We start from the raw sequence: 26,113 nt of genomic DNA, 5'->3' as shown, positions 1-26,113 counted from the left end.
TGGTTGCTGCTGCTGTCTATCTGGCCTGCCCTCTGCTCTCTCTCGCTGCCTGGTCTGCTTGCTGTGTCCAGCCCTATCACTCTCAGCCCTGCCTTGCTGGCCTCTGGTTGAGTCGCTGCATTTCTGCCGCCTGAGACACGATGCCGTGCCTGCCTGACCATTTTCACACAGCACAACTGCTGTGTTGCTCACCTTTGGCTCTTGTTCAGATGGGCTGGACCTCGAGCCTCGGTGACTGTGTGTGTGGTCCTGTCTGGCTGCTTGGCTGCTGTTGCTGGCTATCTGGCCTGGTGGCCTCTATTCTTTCTGGTTGATTGTCTGCCCACCCTCCCTTCTCAGCCCTGGCCTGAAGGTAGAGAGTAACTCCACTGCTCCCCTTGATGCCTTGGGTGTCATGGTCTTGTTGACGGCTGTACAGGCTTGCACCCCCATGTTATGTCGGCGACTACATTTTTTTTGCCTCAGGCTACAACCAGACCGAATGCTAGAAATCTGGATGGTGCTTTGCACCTTTACTCAATTAAAGTTCAGAAACTTCGCGCCAATTCGGGAGATCCATGTCTGAATTTCTCTAAGTCTCCACCAACTCTCAACGTTTGGCAAGCTGTTTTTCCACTCTAAAGGGGAGTCCCCCAATCAGAGCCCAATATTTTTCTGTATTTCCTGCTGATAGGCTAATTCTGAGCCTATCAGAAAATTTAAAGCTACCAGGGTTCTGATTGGTGTTCCCATGGTTGGCCCACCACAAGGCACCTCTCCATATGGGGCCTCTCTATGCTGCAGTGCAGTGTGTTTCACTGAAAATCTGCCTCTGGCTGGAACCCCTAACCCTTGCTTCCTTTAGCTCCAGATCTGTCTATTCCAGTGCTTAGCTGACCAGCCTCCCATCTTGCACCGCTGTAAATTTGAGATCTTGAGATTAAGTAAAGCACTGCTGGCCCATATTCCTACTTACACCAAGTCCTGTTCAGCCACCAACCTTGCGTTTGCTAACCTCCATTGGCTTCCATCTCATCATCTCCTCAATTTGAGAAATTCTCAGCCAGAAATACCTTTGCCGGATTTTCACTATGGAGGTGGGTAGCTTAAGTCGGCAAATTCCAGGAGCAGGGTTGAGGGGCGGTGAGGGGCTAGCTATGGGAATGCAGGATATAGTCAGGAATACTATCCCAGGAAACAGAGCACAGGAGTCACTGTTGGATGGTTAGAAGGCTTACCTCAGTTCTATGGAGCTTTGTCCAATTATAGGAAAGGCTCTCAGGCCATCTAGTGCTTGTCCCTTACACCCTATCTCATTCTTCCCCACACAGTCCCTTTGTTACCCTTCCAATGGCTTTTTATAACCCTCATGGCAGCTCATGGCAAGTCATGCCCATTCACCCAGTATATACTATGTACAGAACCAATGGGCCATATGGTAACACTGTCATCTATGGAACAGCTGGGGGGAAAAAACACTCATTCACAAATCATCTTTTGAAAATAAGTGCTGTTCCAACAGCCCTCAACAAATGCCAATCGACAAGACCATTCAATTATCAACAGCAAATGCTTCAAACACTTCACTTATGTTGATATAAGGCAAATAAACATTGAGACATTCACGCAAAAAAATCACAGAAAGAACAACTTATTATAACCTCTTAAAGATGCCAATCAAGGAAATTCAACAGTTCTCCCGTTGTCACACCAAGTCCTACCAAGATAATCCTTTTATAAGTATTCTCTCAGCCAGTTAGGTATAATGAGGGCAGGTGTTGTGCATAATTTAGTTGGTCTTATTAAGATCTTCAGAATCTTAGGTAATTCAACAGTAAATATTTATTAACCAATTAATCTATCTGCATAGGTCCAGTCAAGTTTGCTTCAACACAGGGCTCTGTCCAACACTAAACCAACACCTTGATGCTGATCATGTGTTCCCTAACACTGTGTAGGCAGTATTATACTCAGTCCCATATTGATCCTTTATGTCCCACACCCTTAAACTACAGTTTGAAGTGCTCAGCAGAACTGGATTACAGTCCAGCGTGGATATGAAATTGGCTGAGTGAATGGTTGTTTTTCAGACTGGAGGAAAGTTTAGTGGAGTTCACATGGAGTGGTGTGAGGACCCCTGCTCTTCCTCATGTATATCTATTGGCTAGACATTAGTGTACATGGCGTAATTTCAAAATTTGAAGACGATACGCAACTTAGAAATATTGTGAACTGGAGTTTTTTGAAGAGACAGCAGAGAGGTAATGCTGTTGTTGTGGTGTACATGGACTTCCAAAAGACATTTGACACAGTGCCACACAACAGACCTGTCAGCAAAATTATAGCTTATGGTATAAAAGGGACAGTAGCAACATCAAAATGAAATTGCCTGAGTGACAGGAAGGAGAGGGGCGGCATGATGCACAGTGGTTAGCACTACTGCCTCACAGCGCCAGGGACCCCGGTTCAATTCCAGCCTCGGATGACTGTATGTGCAGAGTTTGCACGTTCTCCCCGTGTCTGCGTGGGTTTCCTCCGGGTGCTCCTGTTTTCTCCCACAGTCCAAAGATGTGCAGGTTAGGTGGATTGGCCGTGCTAAATCACCCCTTAGTATCCAGGGGTGTGCAGGTTAGGTTATGGGTTACTGGATAGGGCAGGGTGGATAGGGGAGTGGACACGGATAGAGTGCCCATTCAAAGAGTCGGTGCAGACCTCAATGGCCTGAATAGCCTCCTTCTGCACTGTAAGCATTCTATGATTCTCTGAGGAGGATATTTTAGAAATTCAAAAGGACATAGACAGGTTGGTGAACGAGTGGCCAAGTGACAGATGAAATTTACTGCAGAACATGTGAGGTGATTCATTTTATTCGGAAGAATGCAGGGAGACAATACAAAATAAGGGATACAATTTGAAAGGGGGTGCAGGAGCAGAAGGGCTGGGCGTGAATGTTCACAAATCGTTACAGGTGATAGGATAGGTTGAGAGCATGTTAGATAAAGCATACAGAATCCTAGACTTTATCAATAAGGGCATAGAGTACAAAAGCAAGGAAACTTTGTTAAAATTGTATAAGATGTAGTTTTGGGCACTACACTTTAGAAAGGATATGAAGGCATTAGAGAAGGTGCAGTAAAAATTCATAAGAGTGGTTCCAGGGATGAGGAACTTCAGCTATGTGGGAAGATTGATGAAAAGGTTGAATAAGAGAAGGCTGAGAGGAGATTTGATGGAGTTATTCAAAATCATAAGGAGTGTAACAGAAACTCTTTCCATCAATGTAAGGTTTAAAAGCCAGAGGGCACGGATTTGAGGGAATTGGCAAAAGAAAGAATGGAGACCTGAGGAAAATCCTTTCCACACAGGGAGCGATTAGGATCTGGAATGCACTGCCTGAGAGTGTAGTGGAGGGAGGGTGATTTGAGGTCTTCAAAGGGGAATTGTGTCTTTATCTGAAAAGGAAATACGTGCAGGTCTATGGGGAAAAAGGGCAGTTAGGGTCTCATTGCTGCACTGCCACCATTTTGTGGCCATGCAGTTGATGATTGGCAGAGGGTGAATTGCTCCCTTAGAGGTCCAGCAGAGACACGATGGGCTGAATGGTCATCTTCTGTGCTGTAACCATTCTATAATTGGTGAAAAAAGAGACATGTCAAAGCATTTCACCTTGCACTCTTCATGACACTTCACAAGAATACCAATATGAGAGGAAAACAACAATTTATACTGTATGAGAAGAAGATGCAAATTGATTGGCAAATGGACTCTGATTGGCAGAGGCATTGCCACAATGTCAAAATTTTATTTGATAATCACTCCTGAGTAGAGCCTTCAGGTGCTATATGAATGCAATTGCTTCACAGCTCCAGGGTCCCAGGTTCGATTCCGGCTTGGGTCACTGTCTGTGCGGAGTCTGCACATCCTCCCCGTGTGTGCGTGGGTTTCCTCCGGGTGCTCCGGTTTCCTCCCACAGTCCAACGATGTGCAGGTTAGGTGGATTGGCAATGATAAATTGCCATTAGTGTCCAAAATTGCCCTTCGTGTTGGGTGGGGTTGCTGGGTTATGGGGATAGGTTGGAGGTGTTGACCTTGGATGGGGTGCTCTTTCCAAGAGCCGGTGCAGACTCGATGGGCCGAATGGCCTCCTTCTGCACTGTAGATTCTATGATTAATGAACTAAAAAAAATTGCTCATCTGCTGCCATCTTGTGGACACAATTTATAGTAATTGGAATACTAATCATTCAGTGCATAAGAGTGCGTATTAATTTTTAATTTCTCCTTCTGAGAAGAAAATATTCTAAGATCACTGTTTTCCCTAAACAACTGAATTTGACTCAAGACCGCACTGCCTTGGGGCCAGCAGAGACTATGTACAGTTTACTACTTTATTGATAACCAATTGGGACAGCAGCAAAAAAGGTGGAAAAATTGGGTCTACCATTGCCTTACTGTCCTATAGCCACTAGGAATTCTACTGACCACCACCCCTTCTGACTCACTGCAAGCAAATAGAAATTGCTGGGAAGGGCCTGAGTCTAAACCCTTGCGTCCCCTGCTGCTTCCAGGGATGGCCATGTGGAAGGTGGTATTTCATCCGAGAAAGTGGTAGTAATAGCTCTAAAGTTTCCCCCAAAAGAGTTAGGCTTTATCCTTCATCCTTCCATGTGGCCCCCGCTAATCCGCCTTTGTGGGTCTCTGATGAGGGCTACAAGGTGGTGGTCTCCTAATCTTTGGGGCTCATGGTCTGGAATTAGGGTCTCATCACTGCACTGTCACCATTTCGTAGTCATGTAGGTGATGAAGCCTAAAGGTGAAACTTTGCCAGAATAGTAGTGGTGTCAGAGCAGTGGTACCCAGTCCCAGGGCGCCCCCTCCCCCCATTTAGAATACCAGGGAAACTAATTCGAAGTAATCTGTCGAGTGCCTCAGACATTTTACTACGTTAAAGTTTAAATATTGTTTAATTTCTCATCTGTTCCGAGACGTACCAGAAGTGCATTCTGTCGCCTCAGCTCCATAATCCGTTCCTCTTCTTCTTTTGCTTCTTGCTTCCTTTTGGCTTCCTTTTCGTAGGAAGCTGCCACCACTGCCAGCACCAGATTTACGATGTAGTGAGCACCAAACATGACGACAACTATAAAGAATATAATGTAAAAGGCTCCACTCGCACGCAGTACCTGAAATGAGTTGGAGGAAAGTGAAATCTTCAATGTCAACATAAAAAATGGACAAAAGATAGGTGGCATGAATGAAACTTGAGCATAGACGTTTACACCACCACCACCGCTGTACAATTGTTTAGCAATTATTACTTGGGATTTTCATGACTGTTGCATGATGGCTCCTGTAATGTGGAGTCTAAGTAAATATTTACAACAAACAAGTTTTTTGGAATTGCAGTTGTTCATTGATCAAAGTACTGGAGTAGGTTACATTAATGACTAGAGTGAGTGACGTATAGTGTATATTGTGGTAGTAAATGCATTTTCTTGTGTGGCATGGAGTGTGGATAACCCTGGAGATTGATTCCAGAGTGGCAGTGTGTTATTATGTCCTGTTGTGTACTTGCCTGGTGTGTCAGTGCCACCAGAGTTTTGATAGCAACCCTTCAGCTGGGCTGAGCATATTCCTAATGCCAGTTTCTTGCTTGCTGAACTAGCAGTGGGCTTCAAAGGTTCTTCTGGTTCAACCTGAGGCAAAATGTGATTTTTTTTTCAGATTGGGCTAAATTTTAGATCTTGATGGCCGGTCGACCTAGTGAGCCAACTGGCTGCCCAATAGCCCAATTAGGTGCTCTAATCAATTATACGTGGTGAGCATCATTACCATAATCCATGCAGGCAGTGTGTAGAAAAATGGGTGCAGAGGCCTACACAATGTTGTGAGGCCTGAAGCTGGCCTGGACCCAAAGACGATATTGAAAATGAAATGAAATGAAAATTGCTTATTGTCACGAGTAGACTTCAATGAAGTTACTGTGAAAAGCCCCTAGTCGCCACATTCCGGCGCCTGTTCGGGGAGGCTGCTACAGGAATCGAACCGTGCTGCTGGCCTGCTTGGTCTGCATTCAAAGCCAGCGAGTTAGCCCAGTGTGCTAAACAGCCCCTGTGCCCCTATTGCGGGTGGCGGGGTTGGGATTGGGATTGGGGGAGCAATGGATAAAACATCCTTTGACAGGGACTAAAGGGGGAACCTAGTGCCGCAGTTACCCGGGTGATTTCTGTCTAGCCCATAAGCTCCACAGAAATAAAAACTATTTTCTCCCCAAAATGTAGAGTACCTAATTCATTTTTTTCCAATTAAGGGGCAATTTAGCTTGGCCAATCCACCTACCCTGCACATCTTTGGGTTGTGGGAGTGAGACCCACGCAGATACGGGGAGAATGTGCAAACTCCACACAGATAGTCACCCAGAGTCAGGATTGAACCTGGGACCTTAGCACCATGAGGCAGCAGTGCTGACCACTTCGCCACGTGCTGCCCCAAAATAAAAACTTAACCTCCGGGCTCTTCTTTGGCTGAAATGCCAACTGCAAAAGGGCAGAGTGTACTTAGCACACACTTCACTCAGTTCTGTCCTAACAAGGATCCTGGTTTACATATTAAAGGGGCCTTCTTTCTGAAATTAGTAGGTGTCTCAGTCATCCAACCTTAATCCAGTTTGAGATGGCAGCTGAAGCATCAGTTCAAACAGGGCAGTAGGCTGCAGCTTCCCTGTTTGCACTCAGACTGTTTGTCTGAGATAACATCCAATCTACTGCCGGGAAATAAGTCTTTTTACCATCACTTAATGGGGATGCTCAGATGGATTACAGTTAGAAGGAGGCCCAACTTTTTTGTGTCTGTTAAACTCTAAAGGGTGTCACTGCTGCATTCTCTGATGCCAAGTATCCGATAGCAGCAAATGACAACCAAAGTTAATGAGTGAATGAATCAGCAAGGATAAAAGATCAAAAGCAAGTTAAATATTTAACTTAATAGCAAATCAAACTTGCTTGAATATAAAACAATATATCAAATTTACATTTATTGTTCATCTAATTACTTATATTCCACCTGTTAAGTGAGTTCTCACGATTCAGGGATTGTGAGGCAAACGGATACAACACTGCAAGGGGTAGTGGGAGAAAATATATACAATTTATTGCAACTGATTAAATACAACTGATCTGTTTTATATATACATTGCGGTAGATTTCTCATTGGAACACATACCAAGTTATATGTGTTTTCCCAGTAGTCAAGTGTGATGAGTTGAAAGGCTGTAATTAATGCCCATCCAATATTATCAAAATTTGTATATCCATTGTTTGGATTGAATCCTATGCCAGGGAGACATGTGAAGTTTGTGGGACATCTCCTGTAAAGTGGTAATAAGTACATTCACTTTAATGTTACATTTGTGTCTAATGAGTTAACAATTAATAAAATAGGTGGTTGCCATTGTGATATTTTTAATTAAGCTGGAAAAACTATTGTAAAGCCACCATCCAGCCAACAGCAATTCAGGTTAATATTAACAAGAGTCTTATGTTGGTGCATCAGTTCAACTTCCATCCCAACAAGTAAGAGTTTAAGCATATGGTGCACCTCATTCAGAAAGATGGCATCTCCTACACTACACACTCAGATAGAATGATACAGTAAGGAAGGAGGCCTATCCAATTAGTCCATTGCAGTGTTCAGTTCCATTCGCAACTCCTCGGATAGTGAAGCAGTTTGTGCCCACATGCAGCAAGACCTGAACGGCATTTAGGCTCGGACTGATAAGTGGCAAGTGACATTCGTTCCATGTAAGTGTCAGGCAACAACCATCTCCAAGAAGAACAATCTAAACATCTCCTCCTGACATTCAAAGCACCATCATTGTATGCCCTCGCCAGTCACGACTATACTATTTCTGGTATGATTTATTTGTATTCTCTGAGGGTGAATGAAAAAAATTGTAGTTCATCGAGAGAAATTATCAACAAATGGCTGGAGTACTGTGGAACTGTTTTGTCAGGTATCACATCACAGAGTCTGCTATGGAAGGTTGGCTCAATTCTAATTTTCCATCACCAGGCATCTCATTTCACAAATATAGAACATTTACAACACAGAAGCAGGCTGTTCAGCCCATCATGCCTCAGCTGACCAAAATATAGTTATCTGGCCTCATCCCACTTTTTAGCACTTCAATCACTTTGTATATTATGGCATATTATATGCATAGCCAAGTATTTTTTAAACACGATGAGAGTTTCTGACTGTATCACTCTTTCAGGCAGTGTGTTCCAAACCCGCAGAGATTCGCCTCAACGCCCTTCTAATCCTTCAATATCTTTGTTTTTATAAATTTAGAGTACCCAATTCATTTTTTCCAATTAAGGGGCAATTTAGCGTGGCCAATCCACCTACTTGCACATCTTTGGGTGTGGGGGTGAAACCCATGCAAACACGGGGAGAATGTGCAAACTCCACACGGACAGTGACCCAGAGCCGGGTTAATCCTTCAATATCAATCACTTTAAATCTATACCAACCCCGCCCTCTGCAGCCCCCCCCCCCACTCTGAGTTTGCAACATACTCATAAGTTTCCTCTGTACTGCCTCTGTGATCACAATCTTTACATATTTCAGTGACTAGTCATGTAGGCACTACTCCAGCCTCACTAGTATTTTAAACAGTTATAGCATAGCCTCCCTTCTCTTATTTCCCATGCCTCGACAAATAGAGGACTATCTCGTATACCTTCTTAGCCACTTTACTACCTGTCCTGTTGCCTTCAGGGATGAGCTGAGGTAGGGATGGATTTGTGCAATGTTATGCGATTTTCATGATGGGGCATGGATATGTGATTATGGTCAAATATGGCACAATGGTCTAGTTCAGCCTTTTCTGGTTGACAGGGATTGATGGGGTGGGGCCGATGCTTCAGCAATAACTTCACTTCAGTGCTTAACATTAGCAAAGTTGATGTAATGGTCAAGATGTGCTTACCCGGTGCCTGTTCCGTTTCCACAAACCATTGTGTCAACATCTTCAATCACAAGCCAGTGAGCTGCAAAAATATATAGGATTCTATTTACAATGGGAACATGGAGGGAAATGGATAATTATGAAGTTTGTTATGGGCAACATTTTGTTTCGTGGACCAAGTTTTTTCTTTTTTGCCGACACAAATATCTATCATTATCCAAATATTTGCCATATATGTTAAAAGTTATTATGTATTTGAGCCAAAGGGGCAAGAAGAATCCTTGTGCTGTATTAATTGAACTTGACATTAGAGGACCACTACAACTGGATTGGATTTTGTTTATTGCAGCAGCTCAACAGATCATGAAGTACATGAAAAGAAAAGGAAATAAAAGAAAATACATAATAGGGCAATACAAGGTACACAATGTAACTACATAACACCGGCATCGGGTGAAGCATACAGGGGTGGAGTGTTAATGAGGTCAGTCCACATGAGGGTCATTTAGGAATCTGGTAACTGCGGGAAAGAAGCTGTTTGTGAGTCTGTTCATGCGTGTTCTCAGACTTTTGTATCTCCTGCCTGATGGAAGAAGTTGGAAGAGTGAGTAAGCCGGGTGGGAGGGGTCTTTGATTATGCTGCCCGCTTTCCCGAGGCAGCGGGAGGTGTAGATGGAGTCAATGGATGGGAGGCAGGTTTGTGTGATGGACTGAGCTGTGTTTATGACTCTGAAGTTTCGCGCAGTATCATAGAACATAGAACGTAGAACATACAGTGCAGAAGGAGGCCATTCAGCCCATCGAGTCTGCACTGACCCACTTAAGCCCTCACTTCCACCCTATCCAAGTAACCCAATAACCCCACCAAACCTTTTTTGGTCATTAAGGGCAATTTATCATGGCTAATCCACCTAACCTTAATGTCTTTGGACTGTGGGAGGAAACCGGAGGAAACACACGCAGACACGGGGAGAACGTGCAGACTCCGCACAGACAGTGACCCAGCAGGGAATTGAACCTGGGACCGTGGCACTGTGAAGCCACAGTGCTATCCACTTGTGCTACCGTGCTGCCCTGGCGCTGCCGTATCAACCGGTGGTTCCTATTTTTAGGATATCCCAATGGCTCATTTGGTGTATTCAATGAACAACTCAGCCACACAGATCTGGTTCAGTGCACTAAATGAGTTTGGCCAGGGAGTGACAGCTAGCCTCAACCATCTGGCTCTGGATTCTACAGTCCCCCAACTGCATGTTTCTCAGCGGCACGCCATTTGCTGGTGGCGACTTTTACTCTTCCCACTGCTTGTCGATGGAATTTCCCATTGAAGCCACCCCCCCATGCCGCAGGAAACTTGTGGGCGAGGACGCGCTCACAGCGGGAAAAGAGAATCCCAACGGCTTCCAGGTTTCCAGCTCTTCATCATTACTGAATGATCTCCATTGAAAAGAGAATCCCAACAGCTTCCAGGTTTCCAGCTCTTCATCATTACTGAATGATCTCCATTGAAAAGAGAATCCCAACAGCTTCCAGGTTTCCAGCTCTTCATCATTACTGAATGATCTCCATTGAAAAGAGAATCCCAACAGCTTCCAGGTTTCCAGCTCTTCATCATGACTGAATGATCTCCATTGAAACTATGCATGGGTAGAACTTGGATACGGATGGTTGAATGAAATGTCAAAATCCATTGTCAATGGGAAAATGGTTATTTGCATGTGGCACTGAAGAATCCTCATTAAACTGTAACTTGGCAAGGAATCAATACCTTTATGAATGGGGAAAGGTGGAGTTGGAAATGGCTGTGTGACCCTTACAAGAAAAACAATAACTACTTGTGGGTAGAGCAGGGGAGAGGAGTGTAAACAGGTAGTTGGCAGTTGAGAAAATAAATAGTTTTCTAACAATCAGATGCATGGGAAAACAACCACTTGAATTTCCCGTCACTATCCTGACTTGGAAATATATCACCATCCCTTCACTGTTGCTAGGTCAAAATCCCGGAACTCCTTTCCTAAAACCATTGTGAGTGCACCTACCCTAAATGGACTGCAGAAGCTCAAGAAGGCAGCCCACCACCGCCTTCTCAAGAGAAATTAGGGATGGCTTATAAATTCTGGCCCAGCTGGAAAAGTCCACATCCCTGAGTGAGTTTTAGAAAATCACTACATGTGAAGGGCAATGGCTGCTAGTAGTGCAGAATAGGAAGCTTGGATACTTGGCGCTGGTCAGTGAGTAATGAAGTTTGAAAGCAATGCTGCAATGTTATGCCACACAACAAACAAAAAGGACAAACTGTTGTCCTCTTATGCTTGTTGTGGTATTGCTGCATGCTGGCGGTGCTGACAGAGGGTGGTGGTGGTGGGGGTGGGGGGGGGGGGGGGGCATTGATGTGACGCGGTGTGTTCACACCAATTCATTGCTACTTCAACTCTAGGCCAAACCAACTACTCTGTCCAGCCACAAAGTCTCAGAGGTGATGTCCTACACATGTGCAATACAAATAATGCATGCTATAACAATGTGAGCTCAAGACGTAATGGACCTGAAATATTGGGTGAGATTCACGGGGCAGCACAGTAGCGTGGTGGTTAGCATAAATGCTTCACTGCTCCAGGGTCCCAGGTTCGGTTCCCGGCTGGGTCACTGTCTGTGCGGAGTCTGCACATCCTCCCCGTGTGTGTGTGGGTTTCCTCCGGGTGCTCCGGTTTCCTCCCACAGTCCAAAGATGTGCGGGTTAGGTGGATTGGCCATGATAAATTGCCCATAGTGTCCTAAAAAGTAAGGTTAAGGGGGGGTGGGGTTGTTGGGTTACTGGTATAGGGTGGATACGTGGGTTTGAGTAGGGTGATCATTGTTCGGCACAACATCGAGGGCCGAAGGGCCTGTTCTGTGCTGTACTGTTCTATGTTCTATTCTCTGGCCTCCCCCACAGGGGTGTTTCTCAGTGGCGGGAGGTGGCCCGCTGTTGGCTGATGGCGGGACATTCTGTTCTTGCTACTGTCAATGGGTCTTCCATTGAATTCACCCCATGCTGCCGGGAAACGCACAGTAGGGGTGCGCTGTTGGCGGGAGCAGAAGATCTTGCCGGTGCAAACAGCCGGAAGATCTCTCACATTAACTTTGTTTTTCTCTCACCTGACTTCCTGAATATTTCCACAATAGTTTGTTTTCATTATAAATAATGGATGCTTCTGGAGAGTGAATACGAACCATGTACATACCCATATAGTTTTAGCGTTAATTAAAAGACAGATATAATTTTAAACTTCGAAAGGATATATCACCAAGATATTCAGATAGCAGTAATCTATCATGACTAATATGGCATTTATATAAGTATACTCCAACACTGTAGAAGCCAGGTTACCTGGCTTCTACAAACACTTACATTTGTTTTGGATATAATTTCCCCATTCTTTATGAGAAATGTTAATCCCAGGTGCCAGATTTTTTATACACTTATGTGTCAGAACACCTTTGAAAATTTGAAGACCAAACAAGGCAATTATTAGGAGAACAAACATCATGAGAAGGAGGACCTCCATTAGCAGCCTGGCCGACTTGAATATAGCACCAATGATAGTCTTTAGCCCTGCAGAAACAGTTAAGTTTTGATTTGAATGAAACATTCAGAAAATGATATCACAGTTGGATTAAAAATGTGGCTTTTTTTTCAGATTTAGGGTTGTGTAGGCATTCCTGGTGGCTATTAGCTGTTAACTACATTCAATTATTATTGTATTGTTAATAACCAATATTATTCTTATATGTTATTAGTTCTTCATAAACTATCTTCATAAGCCAACCAATGAGAATAAAATCTGTTCTTTAAGAAGCCATGTCCCCAAATAACTACGCCTTGTGATTGATGCGCTCTTGTGGCGACTTTGGTGATAGTTTACCGAAATGACTTGAATTTTGGCTAAGTCTTTGATACATTGAGTTGGTGCCTGTCATGGCATTTTGATTCGGGCTTGGAAAGAGCAAAGCCTCACCCCATATCTCACAAGGCCAATGGCACAAAAAAGGCAGAGGCACCACGGTAGCATTGTGGATAGCACAATTGCTTCACAGCTCCAGGGTCCTAGGTTCAATTCCGGCTTGGGTCACTGTCTGTGCGGAGTCCGCACATCCTCCCCGTGTGTGCGTGGGTTTCCTCCGGGTGTTCCGGTTTCCTCCCACAGTCCAAAGATGTGCAGGTTAGGTGGATTGGTCATGATAAATTGCCCTTAGTGTCCAAATTGCCTTTAGTTTTGGGTGGGGTTACTGGGTTATGGGGATAGGGTGGGGTGTGGGCTTGAGTAGGGTGCTCTTTCCAAGAGCCGGTGCAGACTCGATGGGCCAAATGGCCTCCTTCTGCACTGTAAATTCTATGGTAAACAGGGATTTGAAATGCCACAATTCCAAAGTTGCTAGCCCCCAGCCCTGAAGGAATAAGGTTTACATTTGTACATCGTATCAGGCTACAGAATGGTGGAAGCAGAGACCAATGATGGATCAAGTTCTTGCGCTCCCTAGCAAGCCACTCAATTCTAGATATTCTTGCTCACTAATATGGCAGGTTGCCAAGGTGAACTCCTTTTGGTGTCTTGCAAAGATCTCACCCTGACCATGAAATCTTTAGTGGAGTCAAGTGTGGAGGTTCCTGGCAGGTACACTTCACACTTACAATGAGCTGAATGTTCAAAAGTTTCCTTTGTTTCTTAGCCCCACTGAACCTTGCAGCATCTTAGACGGGGCTGGTATAAAGTCAAATGATTGGGTGGGTTGAAGAACACATTTGCCAAGCTTGGCACAGCATAATTACAACAGCCTCCTCCAATGGCTTGTTGGCATTTGCATTAGACTCAAAATGGGAACAAAACTGTGATCATGAATTTAAAAATCAGGCAAGTAAATATATGCATGCAGGTTTTGACCAATTCTTGATCTACAGAAGTGGTCAAATTCAAAACAATTGGTGGGTGGAAGTGGGAGGTACAGATGAGGCCATGCTTGGCCCATTGGCTTCATCACTGAACCACTTTACCTCCCAAAAGTGAGGTGTCCATGCTTGTGCCAGTGGCCTACCCAAGCCATAAGATTGATGCAAATCCCAAGATTTGGGATGCGTCTTCAACAAGGGCAGGTGAACGTTTTGTGCTGCTGGAATTATACATGAAGAGTGGAATTCCAGGAACTTCAGGACTGATGGTTTTATCCTTTATGATAATGGAATAGTGAAGTTACATGTCCAAAAGAAATGAAAGACGCAATTATAGAATCCCTACACTGCAGAAGGAGGCCATTTGGCCCATCGGGTCTGCACCGGCCCTTCAAATGAGCACTCTACCTAAGTCCCCTCCCCTGTCCATCCCACCCAATCCCGGTAACCCCATAACCTAAACTACACATCCCTGGATACTAAGGGGCAATTTAACATGGCCAATTCACCTAAACTGCACATCTTTCAACTGTGAGAGGAAACCAGAGCACAGGGAGGAAACCCACACAGACAAGGGGGGAATATACCAACTCCATACAGACACGTCACCCAAGGTTGGAATTGAACCCGGGCCCCTAGTGCTGTGAGACAGCACTGCTAATCACTGTGCCACTGTACCGCTCTGGATTACTTTTACCAGGCATAAGTACATTATAGAATGAATGTTCTGTTCTGCAATTCAAAATGGCTCAAATGTTCTCACCTGGTAAAATTGCAATCATCTTAAGTGCTCGGAAAGCCCTCAATGCTGACAGTCCAGGAATTGTTGGAAAGGCCAACGTCAAATAACTGAAAATAAAGAAAGAATGTAATGAGACATGGGGAGGCGGTGGCATAGTGGTATTGTCACTGGGCCAGTAAACCAGAATCCCAGGGTGATGCTCTGGGGAATTGGTTTTGAATCCTGCCACTGCAGATGGTGAAATTTGAATTCAATAAACATCTGGAATGAAAAGTCTAATGTTGACCATGAAACCATTGTCGATTGTCGTAAAAACACACCTGATTCACTCATGTCCTTTAGGGAAGGAAATCTGCCGTCCTTACCCACTCGTGATTCCAGACTCACAGCAATCTGGTTGACTCTTAACTGCCCCCTCAAGGACAATTGGGGATGGGCAATAAATGCTGGCACAGCAGCAATGCAAACATCTCATGAACGAATAAAAACACATTGATAAACATAATGGGGCTGGTTTCTGAGTTCAAACCTTTACTGACATGAAGTTTCACATTAGCTGCACATTTTAGGAAGTTATGGGCCTGCTGATTTCTGAGGCTGACAAGCAAAGCCACTCACTCTTGGACACTCTTGCACGGGAGCCGACGGGACCACAGGGAATAGACGCAAATGGGAGGGGAGAAAAAGGCGGCCGGGGGGGGGGGGGGGGGGGGGGGGGGTGGGGGGGGGGGGGGGGGTGAGGGGATACCAGATGAAATAACAGGGGGAGGCCAGAAAGTGGCCGAAACAGAGACCTGGGGGCCCAACACAAGGCCTCATGAAAGAGAACCCTCAAAAGCAGGCCGACAACGGGAGGAAAGAGGGGAGAAGAAGGGAGGGGAAGCCAAGTGATAGGGAGGGAGGGGGAAGGGAGGAGGAGGGCACTGCCCACATATAAACACTAAACAACTACCCACAACAAAGTAAAAGACTGAGGAAAGGACCCTGAAACAGCAAAAGAAGGGAGGTAGAGGGGGAGTGGGGAGAGCAAGGGCAGAGGAGAGGGTGTGACACTGAAAAGAACAACTTGTAAACTGTAATATTGTGCCTAACGTTTTAAAAAATAAATTTAGAGTACCCAATTATTATTTTTTCCAATTAAGGGGCAATTTATCGTGGCCAATCTACCTAACCTGCACATCTTTGGACTGTGGGAGGAAACCCCGGAGGAAACCCCACAGACACGGGAAGAAAGTACAAACTCCACACAGACAGTCACCCGAGACCGGAATTGATCCCGGGACTCTGGAGCTGTGAGGTAAGAGTGCTAACCACTGTGCCACCGTGCTGCTCCTAAAGGACAAGGGTAGCAGATGCAAGGGAACACCACCACTGGCAAGTTCCCTTCCAAGCCATGCATCATTCTGACATGGAACTATATTGTATTTCCTTCACCGTTTCTGGGTCAAAACCCTGGAACTCCCTCCCAAACAGCACAGTGGAAAGAAAACAGCCCAACACTATCTTCTCAAGGGTAGTTAGGAATGGGCTATAAATGCTGGTCTAGCGAGAGAAGCTCACTCCTGTTAAAGAATAAATTAAATACCTACTACTGTAGCTAATAACTTTTGCTCTAATAATCAATAACTTTTTACAGTCTTTCTGCGGATTCCATATTATTTGGGTCTGCATCTAACATTTCCTGCACTCCTAGATGTAAGAGGAAATGTTTCCTGCAGTTCTTGAGACTCTGGACTTACTCTCAGTGACCAAAAACATTGGAAAATCGGATACAGGATTGAAAAATATTATTTTGATCCATGTGGCTGACATTTGCATTCAAACAAGAACACATCAAATGCCTGTCCAACTCTTGCTCAAAATTACTGATCTTATCAGCCCATTGAACAGATTATTAAAGACATTTACAACCCTATTCATGGGATAATTATATCTAATTTATGCATATGTTTTCTCCTTCTGAGCTTCATTTAATGCCTCTTTGTTGTTGTTGGGCTATTATGAACATATTCTCTATGAAGAAAATAATAGCTGGACATTTGAAACAGGAAGATACAGAACGATAGAGACTGTAGGAAAATTGGTGAAGGATTTTGGTTAATTTAAAAATAAATAAATTTAGAGTACCCAATTATTTTTTCTCCAATTAAGAGACAGTTTAGTGTGGCCAATCCACCTAATCTGCACATCTTTGGGTTGTGGGGGTGAAACCCACGCAGACATGGGGAGAATGTGCAAACTCCACACGGACAGTGACCGAGGGCTGGGATTCGAACCCGGGTCCTCAGCGCCACAGTCCCAGTGCTAATTACTGCTCCACATGCTGCCCTTATATGTTCCAATGATAAATACAGTCCTAAGCATTGAAAACAATAGGTTCCATGCTTGGTCGGGGAGTTGAGTTGATACTGAATGGTCTTTGGAAACCTGGGGCGGAATTCTCCGAAGACCTGCGTGACGCCCATTTCCGGCGGCCAAAAGCGGTGCGGATGACTCCGGCGTCGGGACCTTCTTTTAGGCCGCTAATCTCCGTTCCCGGAGGGGCCAGCATCGGACCGACGCAATACGCGTCATTTTAATGCGCTGCAGAAGTGGCGCAAGAGGGGGAGGGGGGTGTGGGTACCGGCCTTCAGAGGGAGGGGGAGGGGGGTACCGGCCTTCAGAGGGAGGGGGAGGGGGGTGTGGGTACCGGCGTTGAGAGGGGGGTGTGTGTGTGTGTGTACCGGGGTTGAGAGGGAGAGGGGGGGGGGTACCGGCGTTGAGAGAGAGGGGGGGGTGGTGTTGGAGGGGGGTAGGGGTGGTGGTGAGGGGGGTAGGGGTGGTAGTGAGGGGGGTAGGGGTGGTGGTGAGGGGGGTAGGGGTGGTGAGGGGGGTAGGGGTGGTGAGGAGGGTAGGGGCGTTGGAGGGGGGTAGGGGTGGTGGGGAGGGGGGTAGGGGTGGTGGGGTGGGGGCAGAGGGGGGGCGCCGCTGCCCCCCAACCCCCCCCACCCCATCCCTACCCCCCCACCCTACCCCCCCCACCCCTACCCACCCCACCCCTACCCACCCCCACCACCCCTACCCCTACCCACCCCCACCACCCCTACCCACCCACCCCCACCACCCCTACCCCCCCTCCCCACCACCCCTACCCCTCACCATCACCCCTACCCCCCTCACCACCACCCCTATCCCCCTCACCACCACCCCTACCCCCCTCACTACCACCCCTACCCCCCTCACCACCACCCCCCTACCCCCCCTCACCACCACCCCCCCCCACCACCACCCCTACCCCCCACCACCCCTACCCTCCACCACCACCCCTACCCCCCCACCGCCACCCCTACCCCCCCACCGCCAATCCTACCCCCCACCACCCCTACCCCCCCCCCACCACCCCTACCCCCCCACCACCCCTAACCCCCCCCACACCCTAACCCCCCCACCACCCCTACCCCCCCCACCACCCCTACCCCCCCTCCCACCCCTACTCCCCCCTACCACCCCTACCCCCCTCCCCTACCACCCCTACCACCCCCTCAAACCACCCCTACCCCCCTTACCACCCCTACCCCCCCTACCACCCCTACCACCCCTACCACCCCTACCACCCCCCCCCACCACCCCTACCCCCCCCCCCCTCAACGCCCGGACTCTCTCTCTCCCCCCCCAACCACCCCACAAACGCCGGTACTCTCCTCCTCCCCCCGCACTCGATATTGGTAACTGAACGGCGTCAACCATCATCAATGGTTGACGCCTGGGCAGCACGGTGGCCTAGTGGTTAGCACAACCGCCTCACAGCGCCGAGGTCCCAGGTTCAATCCCGGCTCTGGGTCACTGTCCGTGTGGAGTTTGCACATTCTCCCCGTGTCTGCGTGGGTTTCACCCCCACAACCCGAAAATGTGCAGAGTAGGTGGATTGGCCACGCTAAATTGCCCCTTAATTGGAAAAAATAATTGGGTAATCTAAATTTATTTTTTTTTAAAATCAATGATTGACGCCGTTTTAAAGCTACTGCGTTTTTCGCCGACGTGACCCGTGGCCACATCGGCGGGACTTCGGCCCATCCGGGCCAGAGATTTGTTGAAAGTAAAAAATCAATGACATCCCGCCGGTGCCAGCTGTTTTCAGAGGCTGCCGGCGGGATTTGCACAACGCCGGTTTTTGGCCGCTCGGAGAATTAAAAACCCAGCGGGAGCGGGAATAACGCCGCCGCCGGCCGATTCTCCGACCCTGCGTGGGGTCGGAGAATTTCGCCCCTGATCTGTACAGTACTTGACTAATTATGTAGTCTCCCAGGCTCTACAACTTTGTTGTTCCCGCTTCCATTCTCTGAGGATCATGTTGTCTCTTGGTGACATGCAGGGAGGGAGACCTAATCTGCCAGTTCTCTATGCCAGGGTTTTTCAAACTGCGGGTCACGACCTACAGGTGGGTTGCGGGCGGGTGCCGGGAGGTCCGCGGCCTTCCTGATCATGGGGGAACCGCCCAATGGCCGTGATTGACTTTTAAGAATGTCAGCTGTGACCAGCTTTCAAGTTGAGAATGCCGGCCACAATCGCTTTTAAATGCATTCGAAATAGTCTTCCCATCAAAAGCAGCGGCAGAGAACAAATCACACGCCCGGCACCCACTGACTCCACTCGCCCTGTACATCCCTGCTTTTGGTGCAAAATCATGGAGGAGTAATCCCTCCATTATTTAGTTGCAAGCAAGCAATGCAGCAGGGCTGTAAAGAACTGAAGGTGGACTGTTTTGTTATAATGGAGAGGGCTGGAGACACCAACAGACAAGGATCTCACAATTGAATCTGCTGGAGAAAGATGCTGAAGAGAGTCCAGAGCAGGACAGAATAATGCTACCTATGAGCTCCTCAGGAGAATCCACAACAGGACAAAGCAGTGTTAGTGTGAGCTGTATACAGAGCACCAGGGCCTCTGGTGAACAGCCTACTAAGAAGAAATTGAAATCAGGAACAAAACAGTATAAAGATGATTTCATGAGGTATGGCTTTCTTAATTGTGCCAATGTAAATCAGGTTGTAAAGCTCCTGATGTGCCATGCAGGGAAGTACTGTCAAATGAGAGCTGGATGCTAACTATGTCTTACCTTGCAGACATCTTTTCAATTCTAAACAAACTGAATCTCAAATTGCAAGGGAAGGATGATGAATGCTTTCGGCACGGTGCAGAAATAGTTGCTTTCTAAAAGTCATTGAAAGTTTGACAACTGTGAGTACAAAGTCAAAACTATTACATGTTCCCCACACTGCTACAACACATCAAAGAAAACAGCGTTAGTAAGGAAACTGTGAATAGCCTGGCAAGCCTTATTCAGTCACATCCAGCTGCTTTGATCAACAGTTTTTATCTCTACTTTCAAGAGAAGGTTCAGATTTTGAAAGAGAAGAGGTGGGTGAAAAATCCTTTGAGTTTGAGACCCCAGGGTCAATTACTAACTTACAGCTGACTCCAAATGAAGAGACTAAAGTTCTGCACCTCACCTGTGACAGCATGTTAAAAACACACCACAAGTCCACTAGGCTGTCAGCATTCTGGAGTAGCGTCTTCGAGGAGTGCTAGTGCTGAGAAAGATAAGCATTGCATTGCTATTGCCCTTCACCACGACCTACATGTGCAAGGTTGGATTTCCTGTCCTCACAAAGATGAAGACAGCACAAAGGAACCGGCTGAACTCTGCACCTGACATGCTCATTGCTCTCTCCTCCTGTGAACCTGATTGGAGTGAGATTATAAGGACCAAGCAGGCTCACCTGTCGCATCAAAGATGAGCAAAAATGGTGTGTTGCCAAGGTCTTCCGGCATGGGTCATAAAGGCCAGCTGGCTGATTGGTGGAAGTGGGTCCCAGGAAAAAAAGTTTGAAAATCACTGCTCTATGTAATTTGAAAGCAGACTATATAATGGTGGAAATACATTTAAAAAGACACTGCACTTAAACCTTTCCTTAGCATTATATGATTTAGAAATCTTGCTGTTACTCACATCCCTTTCAGCTAGGAGGAAGAGAAACTATATTGTGATTCACTTCACATGAATCTCACACAACTTCCAGCAGCCAAAAGTCTGTATTGGCAGAGCTGCAGGAGCAATTTGCTCTTAAAATTCGCTGTCAGATACAAGCACGTTTAGCTCAGACCCGTCCAAAAACATGGACTCTATTATTTTCAACAGAAATGTTTGAGACTGTTTTCCATCAGTGGGTTCATGGAGGAAAAATATAATAAAATTCATCAAAAATGTAAATAAATTGAATTTAAGAGAAGTGTCATGCTGCTGATATCCTGACTATATGGCGACAACTAATCTGCTATTCATTCTTTTTCTGGGAATGCCACTGCAAGAAGTTGGAGTATTACCTTTTTATTCTTTAAACTATTTTATTCTTTTACATACTTTTTAAGTTAATTCTGTTTGTCAATAATTCTGCAGTTAATGGTGTACAGCCTATTAAATGTCACTGAAGCAAAACATCCTTGCCAAAAACCAAGCCCTCAGGAATCCGCCTCGGACAATTGCTTATAATGAAACTTGCAACTAAAAGTTGCAGTTACAAAACAACTTTGAAATGCACTTGGAGAAAGAAAATATACTCATTATCTTTAGAACAATAACAAAGTCTAACTTACGCCAACAAAACTACTGTAAAGTCCAACCAGTTCCAAGGGTTGCGGAGGTATGAAAATGTGTGCAATGCGAAGCCTCGAGACAGTACCTTAATAATTACTTCCAATGTATATATTCCTGTAAAGATGAGACTAAACAGATAAATAAAGCATTAAGACAATATAAACACAAGTTATTTCTTCCGACATAATTTACTCATTTAAGTAAAACCTAGTTACTATTTTCTTTAAAGCTCTGGTTGCAATTAACTTCAGCTGTGTGTTGTGGGAAGCAGTCAGCGCTGAGCGGTTGTTGAAAAGAACAACAGAAAGGAAAGTAAATGCATAACAGAGACTTAAGACTCCGATTATAGCTATTATCATAACACAAATGTATAGCGGAAAATGTACTCTCTTGTGGATGGAAATGTGACATAAAAGGAGGGGCTGGAAATGAAGATAATTTGAATTTAGTTAGGAAACTGCTATTTGACAAAACTGCAACATTTCGCTCAGACAAATCTGATCTATAACTCTGCTGCTTATTTTGTTTAAGCACAAAAACCTTCTATGCCTCTCCTCAAGTAACTCATATCTTTCTCAAAAAGAAAACTTTCTGTATTACTACCAAAGCCATTACTAAATACCATTACCAAAGGTGATTGTATCCTCTAATGTGGAGCTAAACCACTCAGATTATAGAAGTCCAGTTTTGATGCTGCACCAGTAGTCTGAGCAACCTTGAAGTAGATACAGGAAAACAAATTACCAGAGTTCTGGGGCTGGATTCTCCGAGCCTCCGCACCAAAATTGCAATCGACGCGGGGACAGAGAATGGGCATTGACGCCGAAAACCGGCGCGATGCTGCTCCCGCGATTCTCCGGGATCCGGAGAATCGCCGTGAATCGCATGCACGCGGTCTACACGGTGCGGGTAGGGGGCCATTGACAGAGGCCTTCCCCCAATTCACCGACGAAAACTGGCTGGGTTCCCATTGGCGTGGTTCTAACCATGTTTCGCCTGTTGGGAATGGCCAGTGACGGCTGCGGAGTCAGTTCGCAGCCACCCTGGTGGGGGACGGGGGATCCTTCACCAGGGGAGAGGGGGAGGAGACGGCCAGCCTAGCGATCAGGGGCCACCGAACCGTGGGCGCGTGCGATCTCCGGGGGGGGGGGCTGTATTTTCGGTCTGGTCCGCAGTGTGAGTTCGCCATGTTGCTGAAGGCCGCTGCCATGCGAATGCGTGGACTCCCGACCGGAAGTGCAGGTCTCCGTATCAGCAGCCAGAGCTGCGGGGAGTATTCCGGGGCCCTGCTAGCCCCCTCCAGGTAGGATTTTGACGTTGGAGTGGGGACATAACCCCAATTATTGGAGAATACAGCCCCTGATTTCTGATTGTTATAAGTGACTGGAATGTATAAATGTTTAACTATTAGTTGAGTGACCAAATCGACCACTGACATAAGTGAGGATATATAGGGATTTAGATAACATTTCTTTAGGTAGTATTTCTTTGCTATGCTTTGTGCTTTTCTAATTCTCCCATATGCCTTGTTCCGTCTCAATATAAGTCTCTCTGCTGCTTCTCTCTCCTGATTATTCCCCTCCTGGTTTCACCTCTTTCTTTTTTTTAAATATTGTAAATTCATGGGTGCTGTGGTTCCAGCAGAGAGACAGATATCAAGGAAACACAAGATGGTTAATCAGTGCTGCAGTTTTCTAGCCTTGTCTTTGGCCCATTCTCCTGACCAAGTGTGTCTCCCTGCTGGAAGCAGTTAACTTCTCTATCTCTGCTTGTTTTGTTTTCCTGCTTCACTTTATGAAAAAGGAAAATGTTCACAATAATACTAAATATAGATGGACAGCTGGAGAGGGAGAGTGAGAGAAAACATTTTAAAATATCTTCCCAAACAAGCAAAGTGATTCAGATGATGCCATAAACCAGAAGGGGCTTCTGACAATTATCGGACACTGGGACATATATTTCAAAGAACAATACAGCACAGGAATAGGCCCTTCAGCCCCCAAGCCTGCACTCATCACATGTCCTATCTAGATCAACTGCCGGTATCCTTCCATATCCCTTCTGTTCGTGTGTCTATCTAGGTAAGTCTTAAAGGTCGCTAACATATCTGCCTCAACCATCTCACTTGGCAGTGCATTCCAGGCCACCACCACCCTCTGTGTAAAAAACCTCCCCCGCAGATCTGCACTGAACCTTTCCACCCTCAGCTTGAAGTTGTGCCCCCTTGTAATTGTCATTTCTGCCCTGGGAAAAAACCTCCAACTGTGCACCCTATCTGTACCCCTAATAATTTTATAAACTTCTGTAATGTCGCCCCGAGCCTCCGTATTTCTAGGGAGAACAATCCCAGTTTATTCAATCTCTCCTTATAGCTAATACCCTCCATACCAGGCAGCATCCTGGTAAACCTTTTCTTACTCTCTCCAAAGCTTCCATGTCCTTCTGGTAGTGTGGTGATCAGAATTGGACACAGTATTCCAAATGTGGCCCAACAAATGTTATATATAACTGTAACATGATTTGCGATATTTACACTCGATGCCCATCCAATGAAGGCAAGCATGCGATATGCTTTCTTTACCACCATTTCCACCTGTGCTGCCACTTTTAAAGATCTGTGGACCTGCATGCCCAGATCTCTCTGTGTGTCTATACTCCTGATGGTTCTGCCATTTATTTTCTAGCTCCCACCAGCACTTGTCCAGATTAAATTCCATCTGCCATTTGTCCGCCTAATTTTGCAGCCTATCTATATCCTGCTGTATTCTCTGACAATCTTCATCACCATCCGCAAATCCAGCAATCTTAGTATCATCCGCAAACTTGCTAATCAGACCAGCTATGTTTTCTTCCAAGTCATTCATATATATTACAAACAGCCGAGGTCCCAGTACTGATCCCTGCGGAGCACCACTGGTTATAGATCTCCATTTCGAAAAACAACCTTCCACTGCTACCCTCTGTCTTCTGTGACCCAGCCAGTTCTGTATCCATCTAGCTCGTTCACCCCTGACCCCATGTGGGACCTTGTCAAATGCTTTACAGAAGTCAATGTGGACAACATCCACAGCCCTTCCTTCGTCAATTATTTTTGTCACCTCCTCAGAAAGTTCAATTAAATTAGTGAGACATGACCTCCCTCGTGCGAAACCATGCTGTCAGTCGCTAATAAGATCACTCATTGCCAAATGTTCATAGATCCTATCACTGAGAATCTTTTCCAATAATTTCACCATCACTGACATTAAGCTCATTGGCCTATAATTATCTGGGTTATCCTTGCAACACTTCGTAAATAACGGGACAACATTGGCTAAGCTCCAATCTTCTGGGACCTCACCTGTGGCCAGTGAGGAAATAAAGATTTCTGTTAGAGGCCCAATATCTCATCTCTTGTCTCCCTCAATAGTCTGGGATAGATGCCATCTGGCCCTTGGGATTTGTTTACCTTAATGCTTTTTAATAGACATAACACCTCCTCCCTCATAATAATGACTTGTTCTAAAGTGTTTACATATCCCTCTGAGCAACCACTAATCACCGTGTCCCTCTCTTTTGTGAATACCGATGCAAAGTATCATTAAGGACCTCACCTACTTCCTTTGGTTCTACACATAATTTCCCTCCTTTGTCCTTGAGTGGACCAACTCTTTCTCTAGCTACTCTAATGTTCCTAATATACATATAAAATGTATGTTATCGGGATTGGGATTCTCCTTAATCCTGTCTGCCAAGGGCATTTTGTGACCCTTTTTACCCTCCTAACATCCTGTTTGAGTTCTTTTCTACTTTTTCTGTATTCTTCAAGTTCTTCATCTGTTTTTAGTTGCCTAGACCTCATATATGCATCCTTTTTCTTTTTGACTAAACTCGCAATTCCCCTGGCCATCTACGGGTTCCTGAATCCTGCCTTTCTCTTTTGTCAGCGCATGCCTGTCCCGTCAACCCTTCCTTCAAAGACTCCCACATGCCAAATGTGGACTTGTCCTCAAATAGCCTCTCCCAAACAGCAGCCTCCAAATCCTGCCTAATTGGGTTGTAGTTAGCCTTTCCCCAATTTCGCATCTTATCCCGAGGACAACATTCGTCCTTTTCCATGAGTATCCGAAAGCTTATGGAATTGTGGTCACTGTTCGCCACATGTTTCCCCACTGCAACTTTGATGACCTGGCTGGTCTCGTTCCCTAGTACTAGGTCCGGTATAGTCCCCTCTCTAGTCAGACTATCCACATATTGTTCCAAAATACCTTCCTGGACACACTTAACAAATTCCTCACCATTCAGAACCAAGGGATTTCCAGTCAATATGAGGACAATTAAACTACAACAACTCTATTGTTTCTACATCTATCCAGAAGTTGCTTACATATTTGTTCTTAAACTTCCTGTGGGCTGTTGGGAGGCCTGTAGTACATCCTGATCATAGTGACTGTCCCCTTCCTGTTTCTGAGTTCTACCCACAGTGCCTCATTACTTGATTCCTCCCGCTGTACAGCCGTAATATGTTCTCTAACCAGTATTGCAACACCCCCACCTCTTTTACCTTCCTCTCTGTCTTACCTAAAACAGCTATATCCCAGAATATTTGATGCTAGTCCTGTCCCTTTTTTAACCAAATCTTCGTTCCGCAACCACATCTAAGTTCCGCACATGAATAAAGGGTCTAAGTTTATCGGTCTTACCTGTTATACTCCGTGCAATGAAGCAGATGCACTCCAGACCTCCAGGCCCACTGAGTTTGACCTCTCCCAATCTGTCCTCCCTCTTAGCCAGCCTGGCCCTGGTACCATGCCCAACCCCAGTCTCTACACTTGCTGGCTGACTGTTCTGATTCCCACCACCCCTGCCACATTAGTTTAAACCCACC

The 26,113-nt window shown here is 45.8% G+C and overlaps 1 protein-coding gene across 1 annotated transcript in view; it reads right to left on the bottom strand.

Annotated features, from left to right (window-relative positions):
- LOC119963623 (sodium channel protein type 2 subunit alpha-like) overlaps window positions 1-25,883 on the bottom strand; it is a 210,744-nt gene extending 184,861 nt beyond the window's left edge. The window contains exons 1-7 of the mRNA XM_038792953.1: window positions 25,807-25,883; window positions 21,246-21,374; window positions 14,634-14,719; window positions 12,335-12,538; window positions 8,965-9,025; window positions 7,197-7,341; window positions 4,970-5,158 (exon numbers count right to left, since the gene is read on the bottom strand). Of these exons, the coding sequence (XP_038648881.1) occupies window positions 4,970-5,158; window positions 7,197-7,341; window positions 8,965-9,025; window positions 12,335-12,538; window positions 14,634-14,719; window positions 21,246-21,374; window positions 25,807-25,883 (891 nt within the window). The remainder of the gene's footprint in view (window positions 1-4,969; window positions 5,159-7,196; window positions 7,342-8,964; window positions 9,026-12,334; window positions 12,539-14,633; window positions 14,720-21,245; window positions 21,375-25,806) is intronic.
- Window positions 25,884-26,113: the final 230 nt, after the last annotated feature.

Source organism: Scyliorhinus canicula, chromosome 3 (assembly GCF_902713615.1).
Source record: "Scyliorhinus canicula chromosome 3, sScyCan1.1, whole genome shotgun sequence".
Taxonomy (NCBI): Eukaryota; Metazoa; Chordata; class Chondrichthyes; order Carcharhiniformes; family Scyliorhinidae; genus Scyliorhinus; species Scyliorhinus canicula.
The sequence above is the reverse complement of the archived record's forward strand: the minus strand, read 5'-3'. Positions and strand labels throughout refer to the sequence as shown.